Source organism: Apteryx mantelli, chromosome 15, assembly GCF_036417845.1.
Source record: "Apteryx mantelli isolate bAptMan1 chromosome 15, bAptMan1.hap1, whole genome shotgun sequence".
Lineage (NCBI taxonomy): Eukaryota > Metazoa > Chordata > Aves > Apterygiformes > Apterygidae > Apteryx > Apteryx mantelli.
Window position 1 is genome coordinate 9,533,131 of NC_089992.1, and position 27,281 is coordinate 9,560,411.

Below are 27,281 nucleotides of genomic sequence, written 5' to 3' on the forward strand. Positions count from 1 at the left end.
ACAAGTCAAGAAGCTAGGGGTGAAACATCTGCATTTCCTGAAATTAGCATAGAAACTTCTGTCCATGAAACCAGGGGTGAAACTTCTGCATTTCCTGAAATTAGCATAGAAACTTCAGCAGTCCATGAAACCAGTGGGGAAACATCTGCATTTCCTGAAATTAGAATTGAAACATCCACAAGTCAAGAAGCCAGGGGCGAAACATCTGCATTCCCTGAAATTAATATAGAAACATCCACAAGTCAAGAAGCCAGGGGTGAAATATCTGCATTTCCTGAAATTAGCATAGAAGCATCCACAGTTCAGGAAGTAAGTGGGGAAGCTTCTATGTACCCTGGAATTAGCACAGAAACTTCAACAATGCATGAAATCAGTGGTGACACATCTGCATTTCCTGCAATTAGAATTGAAACATCCACAAGTCAAGAAGCCAGGGGCGAAATATCTGCATTTCCTGAAATTAGCATAGAAACATCCACAGTTCGGGAAGTAAGTGGGGAAGCTTCTATGTACCCTGGAATTAGCATAGAAACTTCAACAACGCGTGAAATCAGTGGTGACACATCTGCATTTCCTGCAGTTAGAATTGAAACATCTACAAGTCAAGAAGCCAGGGATGAAATATCTGCATTTCCTGAAATTAGCATAGAAACATCCACAGTCCATGAAACCAGCAATGAAACTTCTGCATTGCCTGCTGTTCACATTGCAACAGCTACTGCAACTTTAGTCAGTAGTGAGTCTTCTGGAGCTCCTGAGGAGAAGGAAATTCCTGAAGTAACATCTGAAACTCTGACACGCTCAGTCACAGACATTTCAAGAGAAACCTCTGTCCCAGACATTGTAATTAGTACCAGTATTCCAGATGTTGAATTAACACAGGAACCCAAGAATCCTGAAGAGGCTCAGCTTGAAATAGAGTCCTCCACTCCCATGATGTCAGGACAAGAGACAGAAACAGCTGTTGTTCTAGACCCTCCACATCTGTCAGCCACCACTACTGCTATCCTGCCTCAAGTATTGCAAGAAGCGGTAGATGCATTAGGACCCACTACTGAAGGTACTGTGCCTTGTTCTTCTAATCCTCACACGCTATGAAAGGGAAGGCAGGGAGGGGGCATAGCTATTGCTTTTTACATATGACAAAGAATATTAACACAGAAATAGACTTGCGAAGAACTTTATCGTGGTGGGAAACCACAAACATGTGGGGTTTTCCACCTTACAGTAAAAGCTGAAACCTCAGGGTTTCAGTCAACCAAGCATTGATAAATGACATCCCTGGAGAAAGCCGTGTTTAATGCCCCTGGTCCTTGGGGCAGTTCTGCAGTGGGAATACTCCAGTGTCACCTGTATTAAGACAAGCAGACAAGGCCCCAAAACAGGTCATGTTCAATAGCTTCTACCCTAACAAATGTTGCTGTCTGTGTTTGGGTAGGTAATGTAATTATTCAGCCACTGTATCAGCATCCCCAGAAGCCTTCTGGACTTCCCTTCTGCCCATGGCAGTTACATTCCCCTGGGAAGAACAGCACAGGAATAGAGCAAGGGAAGCATCATGAGATGCATAATTGGACTTCCCCCCACTGTGCTGTAGTAATAGGCATCGAGTCACTTCTCTAAATTGCTGTCCTTGGTGGTTGCAGCTGCACCCCAGACATGTTATGAGCAGCCCTGTGGAGCTGGCACCTGCCAGGAACGAGATGGGGGTATCATCTGTTTGTGCTCGCCAGGGTACACAGGTGGCCGCTGTTACGTTGGTGAGCTCTCTCCTCTGCTGCTGGAGATGGGGGGCTAGAAAAAGAGAGTAGTTTATTAGTTCTCAGTGAGTGCTACTGTGACCAGGTCCCTGTGTGTGATATATCTGGGGAAGGCAGTAGGGCATTCACTCTCCTTCTGAAATTGGTCTTAGCCATTGCTCCAATCTAAAGAAAGCAACAAATATTTCTTTTGCTGTGGAAACAAGAGCAAAGATAGCTCTACCTGCCAGAGACATTCACTTTGGCTAGAGAACACGGCTGAGAAGTTGGATAAGACAGGTTACAAGTCTCTCCTGTTTTGTCTCCCCTTCCTGTGATGTGTGCTGCCTCTATCCCTGAGTGTTTCATGACACTTGCTATGGAGTGGGAGACTGGCCGTCAGCAGCTTCTGCATGCCGAGGAGCTAAAAGGCAAAATAAGCCAGCCTTGGAGAAAAATCTCTGCTCTCAGAGTTGCTTGTGCTGAGTGCAGTGTTTGCACAGGGCAAACTGTGCGTCAGTCTTTGTGTTGCCTTTTGGCATAGAGCTTGTGCACCTTCAAGTCTGAATGCTGTGCTGCTGTCTGCAGCTAGAATCGTCTAAAGGATCGTATGTTTGAGACGATGCTCAGAGCAAACGAACACTACCTTTTGTCAGCTCCGCTGATAAATGCCATTCCTTCCATCCTGTCCCTTTTTGGTGCATTAGCACTCTGTGCTTTGGTAAGCTCCATTGCTGCTAAGTATAAACAATTACAATATTTAAATTTGAGTAACCTTTTATGGTGAAAATACTCTGCTAGCTTTTTGACAAGGCTCCCACTGAGCAGTGTGCACGTGCCACGGAGGCAATAGGGTACTACAATGAGAAAAAAGTGAGACGGGATGTTGTTGTGCTTGCCAGCTACTGCTTCTTGGCCAGGGAAAGAACCCAGTCCCAAGTAACGTAGGATGTCCCATGACATCCCAGGCCATGGCTTGCTTTCACTTTGCTGCAATTAGGAGCAGGCTCCATGCACTCTGGATAGACCTCATTTCAAAACTTTTAAAGCTTGTGCTGTTGTAAAAGGTCCTACATAAGCTTTTGGGTGCATCACAGTTCTGAACAGGCTATGCATTTATATAGGCCATGTTACTTTGCTCAACTCCTAGCAAAAAATAGTATTAATTCCAGGTTCCTTCCCACGTTACCTCCTGAACTGCTTCTTCTTGGGTTAATTTACACTATTCAGCATAGGTTACACTGGATTTGGTAAGGGTCTTTAAGTGCAGGGCTTTGTGAAGCTCAGCCTGGTTTCTAACTTCATTTCCATTCCCAAAGTGTTTTGAATGAGTCACCGTATTTCTCTCTGCGTCACTTCTCTCACTGAGAAAACAGAAGTAATCATAAACCTTTGTTCATTCCTGCTTATAATACATTTAAGGTCCTTTCTGTCTCTCTTAAGCCTCTGTACAGTGGATACCACAGGAGGGCAAGTCAGGAGGATCATTACTGCAAAGCTATTCCAGCTTTGTACGAGGCTTGGGGCTTGGCAGTATGCTGCAGGAGTTAACTACGCTGCCCAGTTAAATACCCAAAGGCCACCTTTGCACCCCTAATGTGTTCTGCTTTGGGCCATGCTTGCTGCCACGTCCTAGCCTGGAGGCAAAGACAATTCAACGAAGGTGGGGAACAGGGGAAGGAAGGAAACTAGCCAGTAAGGCTCAGTAAAAAAAAAAAAAAAAAAAAAAAAAAATTGGCCTGAAGTGTGGTTTGATTTCACTGCTTTTTCTTTTTATAAATTACCCACAAGGATATTGCCAGATTCTTCAGAGCATTTGTTAGCCAACATTCTTGTGAAGTATTTTGAGAGAAAACCATGTGTTTGTCAGCTCATGTGTGAAGAAGTTTGAAAAATGCTCTAAAATGGGAACATGCTTTGTATTAGTAAGTTGCTGAAATGACAGTGTAGCAGTCAGGGTTTCTAAGCAGGTAACAGAAAGAGGTAACTGCACAAAACTTAATTCTAGATTCATTATAAGCTTGAGATGGGCTTCAGAATATGTGCTTGGTGGGTGTTCTCGCCAAGGAAGGTATTCCAAGGTAAAAACATCTTTTATCTTGCCAGGCTTCTTTGCACAGTACTCCCATGAAATGCAGTCTTGGTCAGGGTCTGAACCAGGCTCATCCAGGCTCTAAAACGTATATGGACCATCAATGTGCAACACCGTTGCAATGAGATGAACTTCATCTAGAAAATTAGAGCAAAGTGATGACAAAAGAAAAAGAAAAGTATTCACAGATTTTGGTTTGGGGGTTTTTACTCTGATCCTACGTGAGAGAAAGTCTTCAAAGTGCTCTGAGAATTGGGAACATGAAAAGTCTACAAGGAAGAACTCCATAGATTCTTTATAAAAATCTATAGGACCAAAAATGATATTTCCTAGTTTCTGGCTGCCTTCCTTTATCTGAAACTTCCTAGTCTAGAAATCTAGCTTTTGCAGAAACATCAGTTAAAATATCTGTGCCTTGTTCTGTGCTCAGTGTTTATAGGGTGTAACAAATGCCTTTTAAAGGTAATTAATTTAGACTAACAGTTAAGCAGGAGCAAAACCAATTCAGCTTACGAGAGGAGCCTGGAGTGAGGAGCAGGGAGGCATGTGGCTGTTGTGCTCTAGTCCTGCCAGTTAGATTCAGCAGTCTTTTTAATGGGAGGATTTAAGAATAATATTTTTCTGCTTTGCTATAGCCTCTACTTCTTTCTGAAAAACAGAGTCAGAAGCACAAGGGGAATGAAGATTAACCCTTGGAATGCTAGTATTTTTTAGTTTTTAACCAAACTGAAGGCTACACGGGCACGTGTCTTTCGTCAGCAGTTTGAGTACTCCACAGGGACAGGAACCTCGCAAGCCTACAGCTTGAAGAATTGTCCGTAGACTTGGCTTCTTCATCCAGAGTTTTGTCAACCCACTGGGTCTTTTTTACTTCTGGTAACATCTGAAAACAAATTATTAGCTGAAAAAAAGTATGCTGGCATTTCAGTGAAAAGCTGTGGTTTGGAGCACTGTAACCAGCTGATGATTTAAAAATCTCACTCAGATCAGGGGAAAAAAACAGAAATGTGCTGAAATGGCAGCAATTTATGCTAAGTTTTGCTTCTCTCTGGTGGAACGAGTCCATGGGTTCTGCTGCCTATGGCCCCAAAACAGCTAAAGGTTAGAACACAAATGGGAAAAGGTCTTTATGGGGTTTCATGCTTCTTCATGTCCTATCCAAGGGAGTGGTTTTTTGGTTTGAAGTAGATTAACAGAAGAAAGCAGTCTAAAAATAAAAATTCACCTGTTTCATAATGTTTCGCTTAGCATGGCTTGGAGAGTACTTTCCGGAGAAGGCAATGAAGGCAGCAGTCCTGCTGAGAGACAGGCAAAACCAGAAACCATTTCTAGCTGGTCCGATTGTCTCCTGAGTTTTCTGTGCATTTTGCATCAGAAGTTACTTGCTTAATAAAAACCTCTATGTAAAGAGGCAACCTACAGTCCTGGACTAGTGTTTTATATATATCAGTTTACTTCTACACATAATATTTTGGAGGCAGAGATGTCCAGATTTCCTGAGTTCTCCCTCCATGAGAGTGTTGAACAAATAAAAGATCCCTCCAGATCAGCAGGTTTTCTTGAGAACTGACTGTCCTCTAGATTAATAGAAAATTTTAAGGCTGTGGCAAAATCTGCCCCTTCTGCTGCATGGAGGCTTTGGTTTAATTATTTTCTTAGTGTTAATTATTTTAATGACTTAATTGTTCATTGGAATTCATTAGTTGGCTATGTAATGGCCAATGGTAGTAACTTTATTTAAATGTGAGGGAATTGTTTTCTTGGACTCCTTCTTTTCTTGTAGAAATCATTCTAATTGCTGAAATGTTTTTCTCCTCTGTCTGAGCTATCATATTCTCAGTTCAAATTTCCCAGGAGTCTCTGAAAAGCAAGCTTAATTTCTAGCTAGATTTTTTTCCTGCAGTCTGTATAAGACACTTATCTAGCTGATCATCTGAGACCCTGTTTTGATAATTACATTTATAAGAAGGCCTGTAAAAAAGGGAGTGAGTGGCCCAACATGGACTGTTGTATACCCTGAAAATGTCTTGCTTTTCAGTCTTAGCTTTTCCCCTTTGCAGAAGAGAAGCAGGAATTTAGACGCTAAAATAAATTTCCAAATTAGTTGCTCACAGCTTCCATAAAACTATACAGTTTGTTCAGTGTTTGGGTGATAGCATCCCGTCTGTTTGCAAGCTGTTTCTCCTCTGTAAATATTTTAAGCACAAAGCTAAACAAAACCTTGTTTAATGGATATTCTTACTCATCATTGATACAGGCTGTCATAGACAGAAATGCACAGATTGTATTGTTTTTAAAAGTGTTAGCACTGTTTCTAGTTTTGTCTTCTCAGTTTGGGATGAAGCATTTCAAAAGTACTTATTTTTCACCACCGACACTATGTGTTCACTTTTGTGTGTCATTTGCCTTTTGAGCAAAACCAGGACCAATCTATTTCTCTTTCGTTTCTAAATGATTTCTCGTACCAGTTTCTGTGATCACACGTGTTCCTTCAGAGGCTACAGAGACTCTCTGCAGAGGTACAGCATGTTGCCTTCAAAGGCTTTGGGAGAATACTCGTGTTTAGTTGCATCGAAATAAAATAGTACTGACTGATGTAGGATGTATTTGGCAATGTAAGAGAAAGCTTAGGAAGAAAATGGTGAAACAAATTCAAGGTTTTCATTGTAGCTCTGTAACTCCCTTTGCTTTCTCCAGCCAATAGTTTACATTTCCCAGATGCAAGACCCTGTTTACATTGGGTTTTTTGCTTTACTTTCTGGTTTTGAATTTTAAAAGGCTTTTTTTTTCTAAAAGTTAGACTTCAAGTCCTGTTGATAACATTGAGTAAAAATTGCTGTGACAATAGACTTGAATAATCTTTTACAACTTCTGGGTGATATTAATTGAAGTACAAATTTCTGGGTTTGCTTTACCATCAAGAAATGAGTTAATATGTTTTAAATGGGCTTCCTATGCTTAGCAGTGCAAGGCTTTTTTTTCCTGTCTCTGTTTTAGAGCTGAAGCTCTTGAAAGCAAGGGCTGCCTCTGTTCTGTGTCCCATACCACCTCATTTGTCCTTTGTTAGCACTCAGTAATAATAGTAATTGTCTGTCTTTCTTGTCTTTTGACAAGCGCTTGAGCTGCAGGATTGACACAGTGCTGTGAGAGAGCAAAGCCAACTTTTTGAATGACTGTTTACCCAAACAAATAAATAGCTCATGTATGCATAAGACTCTTCAATGTTGAGGAATGTGGCAGCCAGCTGCGGTGGAAGTGGGGGCTTGCTGTGTGCAGTGCACAGGGCGGAGGAGTGCTTCTAAGACATTGCACTCGGAGTAGCTGAGCAAAGCTATCCCACCTAGGGGGCTGCAGGCTTTTAGATTGGCTGAAGATGTGTACAATGATTTACTAACTTTATCTAGCTCTCAACTCTGTGGGTGTATACATTTATGGTATCTAAAAGGTTAAGAAGAAAAAAGCCAAGCATTGAATGATAGACGGGATTTTTTTTTTTTTACTGAAGTTCTCACCTCCTGTAAATCCTATGGCTGTGATGTGATATCCTAGAAATGCCCACAAACCTGTTTGCCAGGGTTTCCAGAGGCAACATCAGCACCAATTTTACCTTTAGGACTTACTTTTAGAAAAGTCCGCTAAGACCCAGATTTTCTGGGAGGAACAGAATCAGTAACATTTCCTCCAAACAGGCTGATACGTTTGAGTTTCCTGCTAACTGGCTGGGTGAAGCGATTCCTACATCCAACCAGAGGCACAGTCACGGCCCCAAAAACCAACAGGCTGAAGGGAGAGTTTGGTATTTGTGATCATTATGTGTTTAAAATGTCTTCTTTCCAGCCACTTTCAGCATGCTTCTGGGAAAAACATGTCTATGTCTCACTTGCCTTTGTTGTCTGTTTTTCCAACAGTATCTTCAAGTTCACATCCTTTCTCTTTGCACGATATATACAAATATGTATGTATATGTATGGGCACATATATAACATATATATATACATGCAGAGATTTATTTTTAGAGCATATATAATATGTGCAGTCATATTATATACAATATCTGTAAAAGGAAATCCTGTTCCAGTGTTATTTCCCAGCTGGAGATTTTGGCAATGAATTTGCATGTGCGTGTCTGCTCCATCTTCTTCCAAGATTGGGAATGGCAACTCACAGCAGGTCTCGTGCATCCCAGAAGAGATCTTGGATGCACCAAGTTTTAGGCCATGTTGCTGAAGATGACTGAAGACTCTTTATTCCCTGCTAAACATTCTGCTTTAGCTCTTTCATGTGCTTTGTTTCTGTTCCTGCGGTGTACTTTCCGCTTCACAGAAGCTAATGGACAAAGGAGAGTCTTTCCTCACTTGTTCAGCTGGATCCCACTGGAATCAATATGAACTTCTGCTGCTACTGCTGTTGGGAAGCCTGGGGGAGCCTCTACAGTTATAATCAACCATCAGGACACTTCTTTTTTTTTTTTACGCTTTAAACCTTCTAAGAACTCCAAATGTGACTAATAAGCAGTAGCCAGCCAAGTTTTGCCCGTCTCTTCTACTAGGCCCATAACTCCAGTTTTGTTCTGGAAAGTCTCAAAGTATTTATTAGTGTCAATGGAAGCAAGTTCTCCAATTTCCTTTATGTTGCAGTGAATATAATAATCCAGAAAGCATCCACGAATACTTAGAAGGGCAACCCAGAGGAAAAAAATTCCTTTTCTCAGTGAAGAACTAATTGCAAAACTGATATAAGTGGTTCATCAGCCGTTTGGGGAATAATTGCATTTCTCACAGTGATACAGCCTAGAATAAAGATGATAATCCTCATGCTCCAAAGCACAAACTGATTTACCATCCAAGGTCAGGAAGAATTTTTTCCTGACCGGCATGTTACAGAGCATTTCTGCTTTCTGTTGACATATCAGACACTGGCCCCTGTGTGACTAGACAGTCACATGAGATAAAACAGGTACCTGCTCTCATATGTCTGGAGATGCTGAACAGCTGGGTCACTATCCTGCAGGGAGACAATATCAGACTAAACATACCCTAATCAGAAGAATACAGAACTTGAGGAGTCACTGCTCTGCTCTGGTATGAGTATTTCCATGGCCAGCACTCTCGTCATCTGTGAATATTTTCTCACTAACCCCTCTCATCCACAAGAAGAGTGTTGAGTGTTAGTCAGCATTTTTAAAGCCTTATATTTCTTCCAGGCTCTGGGGCAAGAGTGTGAAAGAGAGAAGCATTTTCTCACACAAGGATCTAACCTAACATGCATGGATTTGTTTCCAGTTTCTTCCTTAGTCTTGTTCCTTGCTTCTTGAGTTGAACATCTCTGAAATCTTTTCTTTCTAAATGACTTTTCTTCTGATTCCAAAGCTCCATAAGTAGGATTAAGATTCAAGCTGGAGAGATACAAAGAAAAGAGCTTTTCCTTCCATCAAAAGCTGGATTTTACTGTACATAGATACAAACTGGCTACCTGTGGCCCTCTTCAGAGCATCCATGCTTCCCTCTTTCTGTCCCCAAGATGATAGCTGATGGAAGTGCTACCAAACAATGGTATTTACTACCCAAGCTGGTGCTAATTAGCAAATTGGGAAACACTGGAGAGTTGAGGGTCAAACTGTTCCCACACCAACTTCTCTTTTTACCTCTGGAAATGCAGAAAGATTCTTAAGGCCTGCTCAGGATGGGAAACTAAGAATAGATTCCTCCACCATGAGGGAATCACAAGTGAAAGAGCGCATAGTGGGGACAGGTCTGGAGAAAATGGCACTGCACTCCAGCATTCTTTGCCAAGGAAGAGGGTCCTATGGCCCACCCTAAGATCTTCAAGGGGAAAAGGTTGAGGGTCTTCAAACCATCTTTGAACCTACTTCTTTTCTCCCTTGCACTTAGCTTCACTGAGGTGAGGCTTCTGCCCTGGACCTTCATCTGAATCGTGGTTAGGAAGAAACTAGTGAGGAGCTCTGGCCCCAAGCAAGAGATCAAGCTTTATTTCAAGATGTTTCCCTCACTTCTGAGAAGCCCGCATTCTTCCTTGTAGACACACAGCTGGTGGAAGCTGAGACTCAGCCACAAGTTTGCATATTTGATCTATCAGCAGAGACAGTGGACAAGGAAGAGTCACCACAGATGTCAAAGATACTGTGTAGTGGAAATGTCTCTGCTGAGGTTGTCCTGATATCTCCAGAGTGGTGTTCAGCCATCAAATGGCAGAACAACGTCTTCCTCATAGGGTGGGTCGGGTCTCTTGCCTTCATTCCTCCAGCAGCAGCAGTGGCAGTGGGTTTTAAAATAAGACCTTAACAACTCCCAAGTTCCCCCCCAAACGACTGATATGCCCTTCTAAACAAGCAAGGAAACAAGTTCTGTTGGTGGAGTTCTCTGCCCAGAGCCCTAATGGAAGCCCTTGATTTCTTGCAGACATTGATGAGTGCCACTCAAGCCCCTGTCTGAATGGAGCTACCTGCGTTGATGGCATCGACTCTTTCAAATGCTTATGCCTTCCCAGCTACGGAGGGGACCTGTGTGAGATCGGTACGGCCTCCTTGGCTTCAGCTAATCTTACTAACAGCTGCATTACCTTGTTCCCACCCTAAACCCCAAAACACTGATCCCAAGTGCTCCCATCAGTCATGCCCTCATCTCAGTAAGCTAACCTCTAACAGCAGATTTAAATACAACACAGTAGGGAAAAGCTTTGAGCATTTTGCTTATATATTTTGATTATTTTGTTCATCGTAGCACCATATCCTATAAGATTCCTAAGCAAGAGCTTCCGGTGTCTTCTTCAGCTTTCTCTTTTTTTGTAAGTTTCTCTAGTGAAGCTCCATGCAGAATGCAGTAGTGTTGATCACTGAAGTCACTATCTCTTTGTGTAAAGGGTCTTTCTGTTCATCTGTAGCAGTAGCGAAATGTCTAAGTATGTCTTCACCCCAGGCAAACTTTCTCTGCTAGACTGGAATTCCATGAAAAGATGCTTGAACTGAGCCATGTAAAATGATTGTGTTTCACTCTGTGAAGATGCAGCTGAGAGAAGCCTCATTCACTCCAGGGATCCCCACCAATTTGACTCGCATGATATTTTTGTCATCTCTTGAACATGGCTTCTTGTTGCAAAATCAGCAGGGAAGGTCTATCTTTGAGGAAATATGAAGTGACCTATTTTTTCATCAAGATGAGGTACTTTGACCCGCACTAATACTTATTTTTGTTTCTACAAGAAAAGAAAAAAAGGATTTTTTTTTCTTAAAGCTTACGAAAGCCCAGACTTCTGTCAGCTTAGGCAATGATGGTAAGCTCTCCTGCCTTGCTCAAACAGAAGAGGAATAAGGTTAGAATTTCTTCTTTACCTTGGCATGAGTAATGGTAATATATAAAGGCTTCTCCCCTTTTCTTTCTTTACGTCTTTCTTTCTACTTTCAATACAAACATACAGCGTAGACCACAAGAAAAAGGCTGTGGATTGTTAGACTTGTCTGAGCAGGAATTGTGCTGTCTTCACTTCTCTTTGCTAATGCAACCTAATCAGCAACTGATTTCCCCATCCATGCCACCTATTGCTCTGCCAGAAGATCCCTGTAATAGAACAAGAGATTTTCTGCCCTGTGGCTGCTTATGATCTTGTTTGGTCCAAGCCAAACTTAATTTCCTCTTTGCTATTATTAATGGGCTCATGACAGCTAGAGCCCATAGCCTAGGAGATATGAGAGGAAGCCAGTACCCTGAATTCAGTGGCGAATGTAAATCTTTATTCCCATGAGGCAGATTTTGCCTTCTCTAGAATCTATTGCTCTCCAGGAACCTCAGGGACACTGTAGGTAAACTCTGCTGTCTGTGCATACAGTCAGTCTGTCTTGTCACTACAGTAGTGTCACTGCCAGGGACAGACTTTTCATGATTCTTTTCAGAAATTATCCCTGTCATATTTCCCCATAAGTAATAGCTATGTAGGAAAGAGTGGCCTTTCTCCTAGGCAGTGTCCTGCTGAGGTTCTGTGCCATGTTCTGTCCCCACCCCAGGCTGTGATGACAAGGGGTGACATTCAAACAGCAGGAAAAAAATTTAGACCTCAAAAAAAAAGGCATGTTCTCGGCTCACCTTGTGTAAGTGATCTGTGCACAGAGAGGAACAAGAATCCTTAAAGCTTCAGCTGCTTCAGGATAACCCATTTGATGTGCATAAGAAGACAGAAAAAGGTTTAAATGCCTCGCCTAACTACCTGCCCCTCCAATATCTATGAGGTGTTGGCAATCTCTACCTAGAAGAATACCAGACAGGTGGATTAGGAGGAATTTATGTGACTGAAGGCGACCTACCAAGTTTTAACAGCAGAAGAAAGAAATGGAGTACAGAAAATCTTACTGGAAAGTGAGAGAGGCATGAGCACTAATGAAATCCTACCACTCCAAAAGCAGCAAGTGGCTGAGAAAGGGTGGTAAACTGTGTCCCTGAAAGGCTGAGCTTAAACACATTTCAGTGTGTCCTAGATTTCTGCTTTCACCAGTACTGGGGCTCTCGCCTCAGCCAGGGTTTTAGTGTCTTTCTCTCTGTTCCCCGCTCACAGACTACAGAGAGAAAGCTTGCCCCTGTGACTTTGTGCCTGAGCCCCCGTGAATACAGGTGCTGAAAGAGCTGATGTGAAAGAGCTAATTCAAGGCCCTAAAAGTACAGTAGCTCCCACAGGTGGCTGATCCTGCCCAAACAGCAAGTCCAGTCACATGTGCCACCATGGTGCCATTTCTCTGTCTGCCTCTGTTTCCTTCCAGCACATGAAGCAAATGTGTGTGGTACCATGTAGTGTGGGAGTTGCTGAAGGCCTTTTTTGATGACTTCTGCATGTGACTCTGCTCTACCCCATCCATGGTTTTATTTTTTTAATTAATGGGTTCAAATCTTTAGCATTTCTCAGGTAGTAAAAATGTTTTTAGAAGTTGAAATATTTTTGTACTTTTCTAGCAGTTTCTAAGGTTTTTCCTTGAGATTTCTGTCTCCCCCATGGTAAGTTCCTGCCTCCATCTCTTTTCTCTTGTCTCACTGGGTTTGCTTTTCCTTCCAGAAGCCTCAGAACCACACTGCGTGCTGTAACCAGCTGAACCCTAGCCTCTCCTTCTCCTCTTTCTTTTGCAAAGCATAAGTGTCAATTCTGGGCATCTGAATTCAGGTTTCAGGATTGCTTTCCAGAGCAAGAAAATCCTGCAAGACAGCACAAGTGAGAAGAGAAGAGTTGTTGCTTGGGTCAGTTTCTCAGAAACAGAGTCCTGGAAAACCACTTGGGATTTGAATTGCTCAAGAATCTGTCTGTCTCACTCAAGTTTTCCAATAGTGTTGATGACCATACTGTAAACATATGGTCTTCAAAGCAGCCTCCTCCCTCTGGTGTTTCTTGGATGCCTTCTGATCATTTTCCCTGGGATGTAACAGACAATATCAGGGTTTGTTTTTTTAGTGGTTGTGACCATGTGTCATCCTTCTGTGCCATGAGTGTGTGAGCAGCTAAGAGGTGAGTTGGAAGGCTTCCAGCCACATGCAGCCAACTCCTTTTCATTCCCTCTTTGTGTGTTTCAGACCTGGAAAACTGTGAGGAAGGTTGGACCAAGTTCCAGGGCCACTGTTATAGGCACTTCGAAGAGAGGGAGACTTGGGTGGATGCAGAGACCAGATGCCGAGAACATCAAGCCCACCTGAGCAGTATCATCACCCCAGAAGAACAAGACTTTGTGAACAGTGAGTGTTGAGGGCAGCCTTGAAGATGCGAGGATGGGCAGGGGTTAATCAATCAGACTGCAAGTCTATGGGCAGACTTCTTGAAAAGGGGCTAAAAAATACCATTATCTCCACTGACTTTCAGATATTTCCTGTCAAATGATGCCTTACCCTTGTGTGGGAGAGGAAGACCTCTCGGGCTATGGGACAGGAGAGGGCCTGTTCATGGCTAGGACAGATCTGTGCTCCTATCACATTGCTAGTGTGGTTCACAAAATGTTCACTTGGTACAATAAGCCCAGTGACCCATGGCAGTGTAGATGGCATGAAAGATCTTGTGTTCACAGCAAGGTTAGCAGGGAGAGAGATGAACAAGCATAACACAGGGAAAAAAGGTGGACAGCAGGGACTAGTGACTGGGAAGGAACAAAATGACCCCGAGGTATCCTGGGGGAGGCTCCAGGGCCCGAAGCAGCTGAGATGAGAGAGAGAAACCTGCATGAAGGGGGTGGAAGCCACAACAAGGTGGACCTGCTCCTTCTTACTCTTCTCTCCCTGTCCGGCTTTTCTAGACCACGCGCAGGATTACCAGTGGATCGGTCTCAGTGACAGAACTGTTGAGAATGACTTCCGCTGGTCTGACGGGCACTCCCTGGTGAGTCAGTGAGGAAGGGCATGGGATGCTGAACCTGGGAGAACGGAAAGGAGGGGAGATACCTCTGTGCAGGCAGGTGTTAGTTTTGTGGGCAAGGGAAGAGGCTGCTCTTGGGGTACAGAGCTGCGCATGTTTTGTACTGAGAGCTTGGATCAGGTGTTGAGCGGAGCCACTCAAAACTCTCTGGAGCAAGGGCTCTTGGTTTCTCCCAGTTTTTCCAGCCTCTAGTAAAATAGGGCCTGACCTATGGCTAAGCTACCAGGCATCATCGCAATACAAATAACAGCTGTAGTAGCACTGCTGTTAATGCATGCTGGTGAAGGGACAGGAGAGGCAGGAGGAGACACAAAGGAGGGAAAGAGGGAGAGACAGGGAGAGAGGGAAGGACTCAGTCTTAGGGGAAGGGCTTTTCTCTCTCGACAGCAATTTGAGAACTGGCGGCCCAATCAACCTGATAACTTCTTTGCTGCTGGTGAAGACTGCGTTGTGATGATCTGGCATGAGCAAGGCGAATGGAATGACGTCCCGTGCAACTATCATCTCCCTTTCACATGCAAGAAAGGAACAGGTGAGCCCTCCCCCAGGTACCAGCAAAGATTGGGGGAGCCAGTCTAGGCCCAGACAACGGCTGCAGTGCTGGAGTGTGCAAGCAGCGAGCTTTTGTCTTCAGAAACCGTTGTGCTCTTTGGGGAAACCCTCAGTGCGCGTAAGCAGGAGCTTGTTGGTGACAAATCCCAGAATATAGTGGGGTTTTACAGCCTTCACAGAAATGTTTTGCATGTTAGCCTGTGCTGTGACCCTGGAAGGGCCCTGGAAATCTCCCACATCCCTCAGCTGTCCTCACTGGAAGTTTAATTTCTGCACAAGAAAATTAATACAGACAGCAAGGATGACATGGATTTGTCACTGCAAAGGACACTTAAGGGTGTGGAATTAGTGTTAGAATTTGGCTCAGGCTCTGGGAAAAAGGTCTCTGAGGTCTTGAAAATAAGTAACACAAGTCACCGAGACTGTCCCCAGTGATCAAGAGCAAGGCAGATGTGCCAGTGTGGCCTTCCTCCCACTCCCCTCACTCCCTGCCGTGTGGCTGGCATTCACCGTCACAGCCAGAGCTGTGCCATCCCCTCGACGCCACCCTCCCCGCAGCTACCCCCAGCCCCGGCTAAGGGGAGCTCCCCCACTGCTGCCTGCCTTCTCTGTGCCCGTGCTGGCTGCTCCCCAGCATGGCCTGACTGCAGAGGCAGGGCAATACTGTGGCAGATGTGCAAGCTGGTAATGCCCTTGCTTCCATGCTGTGAAACAGCAGTTCCTCTCCTTCCTTCCCTCTCCCACCAAAATCTGCTTGCTCTCTTCACAGCCCCACCTAAGGGAGCAAACACATTTCTCCTGTCATCAGCTCCCGCATCTACATCCTTTCCAGCCCTGCAGAGAGCAATTTTCATTGTTTTCTTCCAGAGTGAGCTAGTAGTCCTGAGATAAAGCTCAGCTGCTCCATCCCCTGACAGCGGCCTTGCTCCTGCACACCAGCTCCTTGCCCTCCCAGGGCAGCGCGCGGCTGTTCTGATGCCCAGGCTCCAATGCCCAGCTCTTGCTGTGATCCTGCTTCTCTGGAAGGCAGAGATGGAGCCTGAGGCATACAGGCAGAGGCAAACAAAGCAGATTTTGCTGTGGGGAGGGGATTTAAGCTTTTAATCACAATCTGTTTTGTATTGCCTCCATCAAAGGAAATGATCCCTCCCTTGTCAGCTGCTTCTGTGGCCCCTGGCCTGACTGATGGATGTGGCAAAAAAAGTCCAGCAGCTCAGGTGATGGTACCTGCCCAAATGGGACCTGGAAACCTTCTAGTTCAGAGAGTTATTATTGGCAGGGGGGCATCACTCCCATCCCGTCTCAGGGATGGGCAAAGATGACTGTGTACGCGGCTGCCTCCTTCTACCCCAAAAGTGGCTGCATTTCAAGGGCAGATGCAGCAGCCGTTTCATGTTCCCTCTCTCCAGCACTTAGAGATCCTACGGGACACAGAGTGCAGAAGGATGAGTGAGTGAGGATGTCTGCGTGCCCAGCCCACCCTGCAGCGGCAGGGTCAGACAGGAGCTGTGCGGGCTGTGCTGTCGCCCTGGGCAGCCACCTGCTCAGCCAAGCAGGAGCCTTCAAGCTCTCCATGTCTTTGCCTGTCTCCTGCAGTTGCCTGTGGGGACCCCCCCATCGTGGAGAACGCCAGGACCTTTGGCAGGAAGAAGGACCGCTATGAAATAAACTCCATGGTGCGGTACCAGTGTAACCACGGCTACATCCAGCGCCACGTGCCCACGATTCGGTGCCAGCCCAATGGGCAGTGGGAGGAGCCACGGATATCCTGCATAAACCGTATGTCTCAACCCCTCCGCTTTCACGTTCACGCCTGGGTGTCAGCCGAGGGCACCGCACTCTGTCCAGGAGGGGGAATGAGAAAGTTCGGTGCTGGCAGCCTGAGGCAGGAAATCCTATGGGCCCAAGCAGAGGTTTGGAATCAGAAGAGCTCTAGAAAGGGATGCCCGTGCCCAAATCCTTCCCCCACCCAGCTTTCCTGGCTGTGGAGGTTTAGGACTGAGGCATCTCTGCATCTGGGAGGAGGAGCTGGGAGTGAGGGTGGAACAAATCATCCAGAGCATGGGAGTGAGAGAGGCTGGGAGCAGGGAGGGGTCCCTGCGCAGCCCTGCACCACCCAAGCTCCTTAGGGTGCAGGTGAGCTATGAGCCAGGCAGAAGGGGAAATCACAGTCTTTTGCCTCGCTTAAAGCTCCCCTGGGGCCATAGGAGCTGGCGTCTTCTGGGTAAGTCTGGACCTTTAGGACCTGCTGGAGAGCCAGCTTCAGCAATTGCTGACATGGAGCCACGCCAAGACGCTGGGGTCTTCTCCAAACACCCAGCTCCCTGCTGAGCCCAGGGCTCCTCCACCTAGGCAGGGCAGGCGCAGCTCCAGGGGCCAGTAAATTGCAGAAAAGAGCTTACTAAGGGCCCAGACAACTTAAAGAAAGGAAACAAAAAGAAACAGTTTCTGAAATGCTGAGTTTTGGCACTACCTGCAGGATAAAAAAAGGATAGTAGGGAGCGAGCTGTGGGGTTCCCCCCCAAGCCCTGCTGGGAGGCCTGTGTTTCCCTGCCCTGGCAAGCTGCAAAGCAGAGAGAAAACCCCAAAGAAGAGTTAACCTGAGAGACTGGACTCTTGACCCTTCTTCTGTCAGGCCTCCAGCTGAGAGCAGCCAGGCCTCTCAGCGAGGCGTCCCAACCCATTCCCAGGCCTGCCTACACCCCTGTCCCATCCCTGCTTGCCTGGAGCTTCCCATTAATTTTGTCTGCCTTGGCCAAATCACATCTGTCAAGTGTCATCAGCCTCCTTGCCAGGTTCTGGTCCAGCTGGGCAATTCCAGCTAAATTAACAGTCCTGCAGCCAGAGGAGGTTGATGCTGACTTAAGGGACAGAACTCTGAGCCAGGGAAGAGCTGGGAAGAAGGAGGGATGGAGGAGGTGTCAAAGAGCAGCTGTGGTTCGACGCTGTGTTGTACGGACCAAGCTGCCGACTCCCTTGGCTCTGCTACGGACCCTGAGAGCTGCAGGCTGCTCCCAGCATCGCTGAACCATCAGTGATCATAACAAGAAAGTTAGGCTGTTCCCAACCAGCTCTTGCTGCTTCCAGCAGTTGCCTCCTTCTAGCAATGCACAGAAACGATACCAGGTTAAAAGGAGAATTGCAGCAGAGAACAGGAAGAAATCTTGTCTGCCACCACCCCAGCCAAAAATAAGGTTGTTTCTCCTCCTGTACATCCAGCTTCAAAGCACAGCCCACCACTGATTTGTACTTCCCTCCCCATCCCTGTGGGGACCAGGCACAGTTAGCTCCATTTCACAGACAGGCAGGCAGAGGCAGAGCGATGGGAAGGGACCAGCAGGGCAGCGAAGTCCAAGCCAGACCCCCGTGCCCTGCCTCTCCCTTCGGAGCAGGGCACCTTGGTACCGCAGGGAGACGGAGGAAAGCAGCTTCCCGCGTTCATCCCGTTAGCAGGGCTGCCTGCCCGGCTGCGCACGAGGGAAAGGTGGATAACCCAGCAGCGGACACCCCCAGCTGAGCTGCCCGCCAACAGGATGCTTCTGACCGGGGTCCCGGGAGGCACACGGGTGCCTTTGCCTCTCGGTGCTTGCGGAGGGAGAGGGGCCGTTACAAAGCGCACTGAAGAAAGCAACATCCCAGCTGGGCGAGCGGGCGGCGGCGCACCAGGGGCGAGAGAAGGCGCGATTGTGCGCTGGCGAGCAGGCTGGCGCCGCGGCCCGCGCCGGCCGCCCCGCCGGGCAGCGCTCCCCTGCAGCCGCCCCCGTGTTTTTCCAGGGAGCGCGAGGCCGGGAGCCAGCCAGCGCAGGACAAGCAGGGTCTCTGTACCCTGCTCCCACTAACAAGGTGTCTTTTCTTCTCCTCCCTCTTCCACAGCCTCCACCTACCAGCGCAGACTATACAAGAGGAGCCCCAGGACTCGGTCGAGACCCAGCGGCAGAGCCGTGCACAGACCCACCCATTAGAGCGGGCAAGAGAGACAGAGGGGGAAAAGAGAGAGAGAGAGAGAGATTTTACAGAACAGTTATATTAACAGAGTCGATTTCTTCTTCTTCTTGTTGTTGCTTTTTGTCATATAAGGAAAAAAATTATATTAAAGAAAACCCACCTTTGTGTATATATATAAAAAAAAATTAATGTTTTTTTCCAAGCACCAAAGCAAAGCAAATTAGAATTCAGCATTTTTACTAACCGTCCGGTTCCAATTATCTTTGTGCCTTCAGGGACAGGGAGGGGGGTGGGATTGCAGAGGGCAGGGGGTTAAGTTAAATAATAAAGATGATTATTTTTTCCTGATTTTATCCACAAACAATGTAATTATTTCTGTTATTTAATCTCCGGGGTGGACAGCACCTTTTGGGGTTTATTTTATTTTATTTTTTTTTTTCCAGAATCCTACTGCTGCAGTGCGTCAGGGCGGTCGGGCAGATGGGTAGTGAATGTACAGGAGGCGCGGGAGGGCCGCGGGGCTGAGCCGGAGGGACGAGAGGGAGGAGGGACGAGAGGGGAGGCTAAAACCAGGGGCTCAGGCGCCCCGGCGCTGCGGCTCCTCCTCTGCCACGGCTGGTTCGCCACCGCCGGCTCTCCCCGCCGCCCTGCGACGCAGCTCCCATCCCGGGACGACGTGCTCTTTCCAGGGGACCGTGCGGGGCACCAGCGTTCCCTGCACCTATTTATATTTTTGAACATATCCTATTTTGAAAGAATGATAAATAATAAAGAGAGTGAAATCGGAACAGTCACTTTTTTTTTTTTTCCGGTTGTTTCTTTGGGGAAGGAGGGGAGATACGTGGCCTCGGGGGGAGGCTGGAGGCGTCCATCCTGGGCCTGGCTCAGCACCCCGAGGTGCTGCTGTGGTGCTCAGGGCTTTCCTCGACTCCTCGCCGCCCCGGGAAGCACCCTGGGGTAGGACACGGCTCTCAAGGGCCCGGTCCCCCATGGGGCACACCAGGAGCCCTCTCCCTGCCCCGCGGCCTGCCGGCACCCCTTCCATCGGCTGCTCCCCGAGCCCCCGGCCCCGCAGGACTCCTCCGGGAAGCGGCGCCCAAGGAGCCACTGAGCACCCACGGCATTTTTACCTTCCCATATTTAGCTTCGAAGGCGCTTCAAAATTAACGGGTAGCCCCAGCAGGGCAGCCCCGAGTGTCCTGGCGCCGCGCGGCCCTTGCGGGAGCTGGGGCTGGCGCAGGGCTGAGCCGGCGGAGAGGAGCCAGGGCTCAGCGACGACGTGCCGGGAGCACAGGGGAGCGCTGCTCCGGGATGGGAACTGCCCGTCCTGCCGCACCGTGGCCTGTCTGTATGCCTGGCATCCGGCTGGGCATCCCCAGCACATTCCCGCTCCACCGTCCTCTCTCCAGGGCAGACCTGGCTTTTGCACCGGGACAGAGATGAGGACACGGCCACATCGCTCCAGGCCTTTCTCCAACGCTTTATTAGAAGAGGTCTAGGAAAATACATCTTTTCATAACAAAACACTTGAAGAAGAAGGCACCAGTGTTCAAGTGGCATCCAGGCGAACGGCGCATGGTGAGTCAGGCACTGGGTGCTCCCGCCGGGGCCGGCGCAGCAGCACCCCTCAGCGGGACCGGGGCGGTCAGCGGGGCCGGGACGAAGCAGAAACGCCTGCTCCCGCGAGTCCCAGCCTGCGTCCAAATCCAAACGCGCCTCGCTGCCCCCCGCGAGCTCCCGCCAGGGCTCCCGGGAGGCTGCTGGGGGCCACCAGTGGGGCTGGGCCCCCCCCCAAGGGCCTGGGGACAGGCATGAGCGGGTCTCGGTCAGGCGGGCTGCCACGGTGGGGACAGGGCCACAAGTCCGCACGGGTGGAGGCGGCCAAGGTGGAGGGGAGGGGGGGAAATAGCCCACACACTGCCGTGCCGGCGCGGGCAAGGGGGCCATCGTCCTCGTGCCCGGCCCACGCCGGGGCTGTCGGTGCCGCCCGCTCGCGCCCAGCCCCACGGCTGCCCCGACGGTCGGGGTGGCCCCGCTCCCCCGGCCAGGGCAGCGCAGAGCTGCTGAGCGAGATGCCCCTGCCCAGGGCCCTGCTGCATTTGAGAAGTGTGAAAACGTAAAGCAAGAAAACAAAATAAAACAAGAAGAAGTGTGTCCCCCCCCCCCCCAACACTCACCCCCTCCCTAGTCACCCCAGAAACTGCCCCGGGAAACACCCGACCTGGGCACCGTCAGGCTGAAACATCCTCCGGCCGAGCGGGCGCCGGGCGGCTCCCTATCTCTCCTTGTAGCAGAAGACCCCAAAGCGGCCCGTGCTGGGGAAGCCGAAGCTGCGGATGCCGGGCTCCGCGGGGCCGCAGTTGGCCCTGGGCTTGGCGATGGGGTAGCGGACGCTGCCGTCCGCCAGCCAGCCGGCGTCGCAGCGGTCCAGCCCCAGGAACTTCCAGGCGGCGTAGAGCTGTCCCACGCGGGCGATCTCGGCGCCGGCGTCCTGGCAGGCCTGCTTGGCTTCCTCCAAGGTCATGCCGGCCGGGCGATCCAGGTAGAAGACCTCCCCTAGGAGGGAGGGAGCAGCCTCAGGCGGGGAGCCCCCGGCCCGGGGCATCGCCCGGAGCATCCCCGCCTGGGCGAGACGAGCCCCTAAGGGGCAGCAGGGGATGGGGAACCGGCCGGCCGGCCCCGGACCCACCTCTGAGCGCGGAGGAGAAGCAGAAGACGTCAAAGCGGTGCAGGTGCCGGTGGCGCTGGCCGTAGCTGCGGATGCCGGGGGCGAGGTGCAGCCCGCCGCAGGGCTTGCGGGGCAGCCGGATGGGGTACTGCACCGTGCCGTCGGCCAGCCAGCCCGCGTTGCACCAGTCCAGCCCCTCGCTCCAGGCCTGCAGGAGCTGGCTGAAGGTGGCCACGACGGCGCCCTGCTCCCGGCAGGCCCGCTCGGCCTCGTGGAAGTTGAGCCGGTACTGGCCGCGGGGAGGCTGGTAGGGGAAGACGATGCCTGGGGAGGAGGCGGACGGGCGGCTGAGCCAGCGTGGAGGGACCTCCACCTCCCCTGCCCGCAGCCAGGAGCTGCCAGTCCCACCACAGCCCTGGCAGGAGCCGCGGGGGTCCCCGACCCATCCCAAATTCCTGCTGCTGGGACAGGAGATGAGCCCCGAGGTCCCTGGGGCAGCCCGGAGCTCGGCACCGGAGAGCCCCAGGAGGGAGCAGCCTCCAAACTCCTGCATCAGGGCAGCTCCGGGCGCTGGAGCAGCCGCCAGGGCAGAGCAGCCACCAACGGCGAGCTGCCAGCGACATCTGGTGGCACAAGGACACACAGTCCTGGGGACACACGGACTGCCACCACCAATCAGGAGACACACATCGCTGTCATGGGGACACCTGGGCTACGGTCCCCGAGACACACGGTCCACTGCCACGGGGATACAGGGGCACACACAGACTATGGTAACAGGGACACAAGGACCACCATCACAGGGATGTGCTGACCATCGTCGCAGGGACATGGAGACAGGTGGTCCTGAGGACAAGTGGACCACCATCACGGGGATGTCCTGACCACCGTCCCAGGGACACAGAGACAGCGGGCCTGGGGACACGTGGATGACCATCACAGGAATGCAGGGACCACCATTCTGGGGACACATGGGGCTGTCCCGACTACACTAAGAGGGCCACAAGGACCACCACCATGGGCACATGTGGACCACAGCCACAGGGACCAGCAGGGACAAGCCGCAGTGGAACACAGGGCCCCGAGGTGGGCAGGTGCACCAAGACGGGGATGCTCCCCCAGCTCCTAGCTTGGCGGAAGAGACGAGGTCCAAGTGGGAACCTCTTGGCCAGCAGCAACAGGTCAGGCAGTGCCAAGCACCGCAGCTCAGCAGCTCCAGCATACCACAAGGTGCCCAGAGAAACCTGGGCTGGGAGGCAAGAGTTGGGTTTTGGACCATTTGCTGAGGGATAGAGGAGCCAGCAGCAGGGAAATAGCCCTGCAAGGAGGGGAACCCGGCCCTGCTCGCCCCAGGCAGGTTCCCCCTGCGGGTCACTGCACCAGGAAGGCCGGAATTGCTACCCTGGTGCAGGGGCGATGTGGTCCCTGCTGTGTCCCACCTTGCAGCCGGAGGTCCACCACATCGCTCTCATCCTCCAGCCCATCGATCACCTCACAGCGGTATTTGCCATCGTCCTGCAGGCGCAGGTCGCTGACCACCAGCGAGGCCTCCCGCCGGCTGGCCTGCCGCAGGCTTGCACGGCCCTGGAAGTCCCCGAAGGCCACGTAGGTCTTGCCGATGGCCACCAGCACGTCCTGCTCCTTGGTGTAGTCATCCCGCAGCTTGGACCACTTGATGCGGATCTTGCGCTTGGCCTCCTGGTCGGGCTCATAGTGGTAGTGGCAGGGCAGGGTGACGTTGGCACCGTTGGAGCTGTAGACAGGGTCTTTGGGGGTCTCCACCACCAGCTTGGCCCCGTTGAAGTGAAGCGCTGGGGACAGGGAGGGAAGGGTTGCGACAGGCAGGCTGGGAGCCCCGGGGCCAGCAGCGTCCCCCCTTTTGCTCCTCCCGGCCCCGGTCCACCCACAAGACGGGCCCTGGCCCAGGGGCAGGTGGGACGTTCGGCCCCGGCGCCAACCAGCCCGCCATGCCCCCCGCCCCCCCGCCGGTCCCCGCTGTACTTTTTTCGTGGCTGTCGCCCTTGTCGTTCATGATGTGGTTGTAGTAGAAGCCGTTGTAGAAGGGGTGGTGGTAGGAGCCGCCGCCGAGGCGCAGCAGGGCGGCCCCGAGGAGCAGCGGGAGCAGGAGCATGGCGGGGCAGCGAGCGTCCGGCCCCAGCCCGGGCTGCAGGCAGCGAAACCTGTGTTAATGCCCGGCCTCAAGCCCCCCCGGCCGCGGGATGACGGCCCCTTCTTGCCCCATCCCAGCCGCCCGCCGCGCTGCAGGGTGATCCCCAAAACGCCCCGGCGCGCCCCATCGCGCCACGCTCGCAGCGACGACGGGGAGGCTTGGACGAGCCCTGTGCAGCACCTCACTGCCGGGAGAGCAGGGCGCAGGGGGGTCCGGGCCGCCCCGGGGCAGAGCCGGCCGGGCGCTGCCTCCCCGCCTGACCCCGCTCCTTCCTCATCCTCGCCGGCAAACACGGCCAGCGCGGCCGCACTGCGCGCCCGGCCCCCAGCCCAGCTCAGCGGGGCCTTCGCCGGCGGCTCCGCTAGTCGGGCGACAGCGGCTCGGGGTCCCCGCGCCCACGCGACCGCCCGGGCTGCGAGGGGAGATCGCGACGCCTCGACGGTGCCGCGGCTCAGGGAGCCCGGAGAGGGGAGCTGAGCCGGAGCAGGGAGCGACGGGGGGGGCTGAGCCCGGCAGGGAAACAGGATCCCGGGGCGTCCTCTGAACGGGGAGCCCCGGGAAAACGTCACGCAGGACACGCGGGGGGAGAGGGGCGGCGGGAGCCCCACTGCGTGCTGCGAGCTCGGCTTACGGCAGCAGCGGAGCGCGGAGGAGAGGAGGGAAGAGCTGGGGGCCGCCGCTGCCCCTCGGCACGGGGCAAAGCCCCGCGGCGCCCCAAAGCCGGCGAGGCAGGAGGCAGGACTGCGGCCGGCGAGGGCCAGGAGCGGCCCCTCCGCCGGGGCTCGCCCACGCGGCACGGTCCCCTCGCGGCCCGGGGGAACCTGCTGCCCCCAGCACCGGGGACCCGGCGCCCCGCCAGCACCCAGGGGTGCCCGGCGCAGGTCTCACCCGGGGCGGCCGGCGGCGGGACGTGCCGGCTTGCACGCTTCCCCGGAGCCGGCAGAGGGGGCCGGCGCCCGGCGAGCCTCCGGAGCCCCCTCCATTCCCTGGAGGGGTTTGACATCGGTGCCCCCTGATCGGACGAGGGTTACGGGCGCTGCAGCGGTGCTGCCCCACGGGGCCGGGCGCGCCGGGGTCCACGCCAGCCGTGCCGGGGGGAGGCAGGCAACCCCAGCGCCGCGGCGGGGCCAAGCAGCCGGCCGCCCTTGCCGGGGGACGCTTGCTGCTGGGCTCCGCTCCCAGCTTGGTGCTGCCGCTCGCCCCACGGGTCCCCGCTCGCCTTTCCCTAGGGCGCCGTCCCCGCTCGCCCCCGAAAAGGCCGTTGAGACGTGCGAAGCGAAGCCCTTGGCCGCAGGGTGCCAGGCCGGGCGGCGAGCAGAGCCCTGGGCGCGCGGCGCTCTTCGACGCCCCCAGAGCCGCACGTGTGCCGCCAGCGCCGTCGGGGCAGCGCGCCCGGCTCGACGCCCCAGCCGCCTCCCGCCTCGGCCTCCGGAAAAACCATCCCGCGCCCACGCTGCCCCCGTGACTCCCACTGCCTCCACGTGCCCACGGGCAGCTGCCCTCGACCGAAACGCCGCGCCCGGGCAGCGCAGCATCCTGCACCCCTGGGCGCCCCGCTACCAGCACCAGCAGCATCGGGGCTCGCAGCTCTCCCGCCCCCCCCCGCCCGTCCGCCCCCACGGCCGGCTCAGCACCGGCAGCCGCCTGGCCCCGGCCCCGGCGGACTCACACGGAGCGGCGGCGCGGGCAGCGCAGGCAGCGCGGGCAGCGCGGGCAGCGGGCGGTGCGGGCAGGCTGCAGGCAGATGCGCTGTGTTTCGGCTCTCGCAGGGCTGGGAGGAAGCCGCTCCGGCGCCTGCCTCTTAAAGGGAAACGCACGCCTTTCCCAACCCCCCGCTCCCCAGCCCAGCGCGGGGGTGGGTGCCCAGGTCCCGCTGCCGCCCGCCGCCCCCGCCAGGATGGGCCCCCGGCACGCGTGACGCCCCGGCCGCGGCCCCCGCGCCACCGCCGCCCGCCGCCCTCGTGCCTTTTCCATAATGCGCCCCTGGCCGGTGTCACCCCCGGCTCGGCAGGGAAGAGACAGGGTGCCCAAGCGGGGCTGGCGGAGCCCCACGGTGCCGCGCTCGGAGCCCTGGCCGAGCCGACCACGAAGCTGCCCCAGGAACCGGGCTGCCCGAGGAGGCAACCGAGCCGAGCCAAGCCAAGCCAAGCCGACGGTTCGGGCACCTTCAGGGCTCCCGGTGCCCAGCGTGAGGCCGGGAAGGCAAAGCGGAGCTGGGAACAGGCGGCTGAGAGCTGGTTTTGCAGCAACGGGGACACAGAAACCAGGGGCAAAACTAGCCCCTGGGGTGCCCGCTTGCACCCGCCGGCCAGCGTGTCCGGAGCCGCGGTGGTGTGCATCACACCAGTGCCTGGCGGCACACGGGGACGCGCAGCCCCGGCTCCTTGCAGCTCCGAAAGCCCTGGAATGGACCCTCGGGAAGGGCCCGGGGACCCCCACAGCCGCCGGCGAGGCCGGGCGCGCAGAGGAACTGCTGCGCGGTGTGCGCCCTGACCCTGCGCCCTGCTGTCGGTCCGGCCTGGCCTGGCCTGGCCGCCGTGCGCCGCGGCTTTGTTGTTTCCCGGCAAGGAAATGAGGCACCGGAGCCCGGACCCGGCTCTGGCCGCTGCGCAGGACGGCGTCAAACCGGAAAGAAAACAACCGGTGCAAAAATAAACCCTTTGCTCTTCCCAGCCGTCCCCACCACCGCCAGGTTGGCTGCACACGCCGGCGGCCACTGGAGCAGACAGCCACTTCCCGGGCGGATGGGGCTGCGGGAGCCCTTCCCGAAGGCCTTGCCGGGGCGAACGAGCAGGAGAAGGGCAGGGTCCAGGGACCCGGGGGCAGGATCGCGGCCGGCACGCGCTGGCCACAGCCGTGTTGGCCCAGCTCCGTGAGGCTGATAGCGAGGAACCAGCAGCTCCCGGCCCGGAAGCGCCTTTATCTGCCAGCCCAGCCTGGCCGGCTCCGCGCGGTGCCGGGGGCTGCCGAACCCGTGGGAAGCCCGACCGGAGACGGCTGTGGGACCTGGGGTCTCACAGCACTGATTTCCCTCTCCAGTGAGTCACGGAATGGAATAACAGAGGGAATAAAAGCAGCCATGGGCTCGTGCTGCCGCGCTCGGGCTGGCCGGGGTCTGCCCCCGCCCTGGGCACACGCACCGCCGGCCGGCTTTCGGCTCCGGGCGCCGTGGGGTGCCACCCCGGCCGAGGGCTGCGGGTGCGTTACGGCCCGGCGCGCCGCGGCTTTCATCGCCGGAGCACGCTGCTCCGCAGCCCACAATGCAGCGGCGATTACATCTCGCGGCGCCGCGGCGCGGGGCGGACACGCCGGCTGCTCCCCGGCGGGGTGCCGGAGCGGGACACCTCCGCGGGCGCTGCCAGCCGCCCGGCCTCGGGCAGCCCCATGGCGGGGCACAACCCCACTGCCCGCACGGCCCTGCCGGGGCTCGCTCCGCCGTTGCGCGGAGGCTCCCGCCGGGGTGGGAGCGAGGCAGCCCGGAGGCAGGAGGCTGCACCCCTGCTCGCGCCCTGCGCTTGGGGCTTCGGCTCGGTCCCAGCTCCGGCTGGCGCTGCCGGGTCAGGAGCACGGATTTCACTCCTGCTGGGGTTCGGGGGCGCAGTGGCGGGCAGAGCTCCCTGAGGGCGCCCCTGTGCAGGGCCGCGGGGCCGCTGGGGCTCCCCCGGGCTCACGGAAGCGCCCGAGGGATCCGAAGGGGCAAGCCGTGCGCGAGGCTGCGGAGGT

At 53.4% G+C, this 27,281-nt stretch overlaps 2 protein-coding genes across 2 annotated transcripts in view; one reads left to right on the plus strand and one right to left on the minus strand.

Annotated features, from left to right (window-relative positions):
* Positions 1–18,980, plus strand: part of ACAN (aggrecan) — a 31,295-nt gene extending 12,315 nt beyond the window's left edge. Inside the window, exons 12-19 of the mRNA XM_067305334.1 lie at positions 53–233; positions 354–1,060; positions 10,251–10,364; positions 13,395–13,553; positions 14,105–14,187; positions 14,611–14,755; positions 16,372–16,554; positions 18,649–18,980. Coding sequence (XP_067161435.1) covers positions 53–233; positions 354–1,060; positions 10,251–10,364; positions 13,395–13,553; positions 14,105–14,187; positions 14,611–14,755; positions 16,372–16,554; positions 18,649–18,737 — 1,661 coding nt within the window. The 3' untranslated portion in view covers positions 18,738–18,980. The remainder of the gene's footprint in view (positions 1–52; positions 234–353; positions 1,061–10,250; positions 10,365–13,394; positions 13,554–14,104; positions 14,188–14,610; positions 14,756–16,371; positions 16,555–18,648) is intronic.
* A 1,909-nt stretch (positions 18,981–20,889) lies between these two features.
* HAPLN3 (hyaluronan and proteoglycan link protein 3) lies at positions 20,890–23,572 on the minus strand. Its single transcript, XM_067305299.1, has 4 exons — positions 23,390–23,572; positions 22,828–23,199; positions 21,410–21,712; positions 20,890–21,276 (listed from the first exon to the last, which is right to left on the minus strand). Exons 1-4 carry the CDS (start codon positions 23,517–23,519, stop codon positions 20,996–20,998), a joined length of 1,086 nt encoding a protein of 361 aa, XP_067161400.1. The 5' UTR covers positions 23,520–23,572; the 3' UTR covers positions 20,890–20,995.
* Between the last annotated feature and the right edge of the window lie 3,709 nt (positions 23,573–27,281).

Bases quoted from the DNA above. Each gene is read 5' to 3' on its own strand.
- HAPLN3 (XM_067305299.1), bottom strand. From the start codon at position 23,519: ATGCTCCTGCTCCCGCTGCTCCTCGGGGCCGCCCTGCTGCGCCTCGGC. The intron at 23,200-23,389 runs GTACAGCGGGGA...CCCTGTCCCCAG, and splicing joins GGGCGACAGCCACGAAAAAA to CGCTTCACTTCAACGGGGCC. The intron at 21,277-21,409 runs GTGGGTCCGGGG...CCTCCCTCCTAG, and splicing joins CTTCTCCTCCGCGCTCAGAG to GGGAGGTCTTCTACCTGGAT.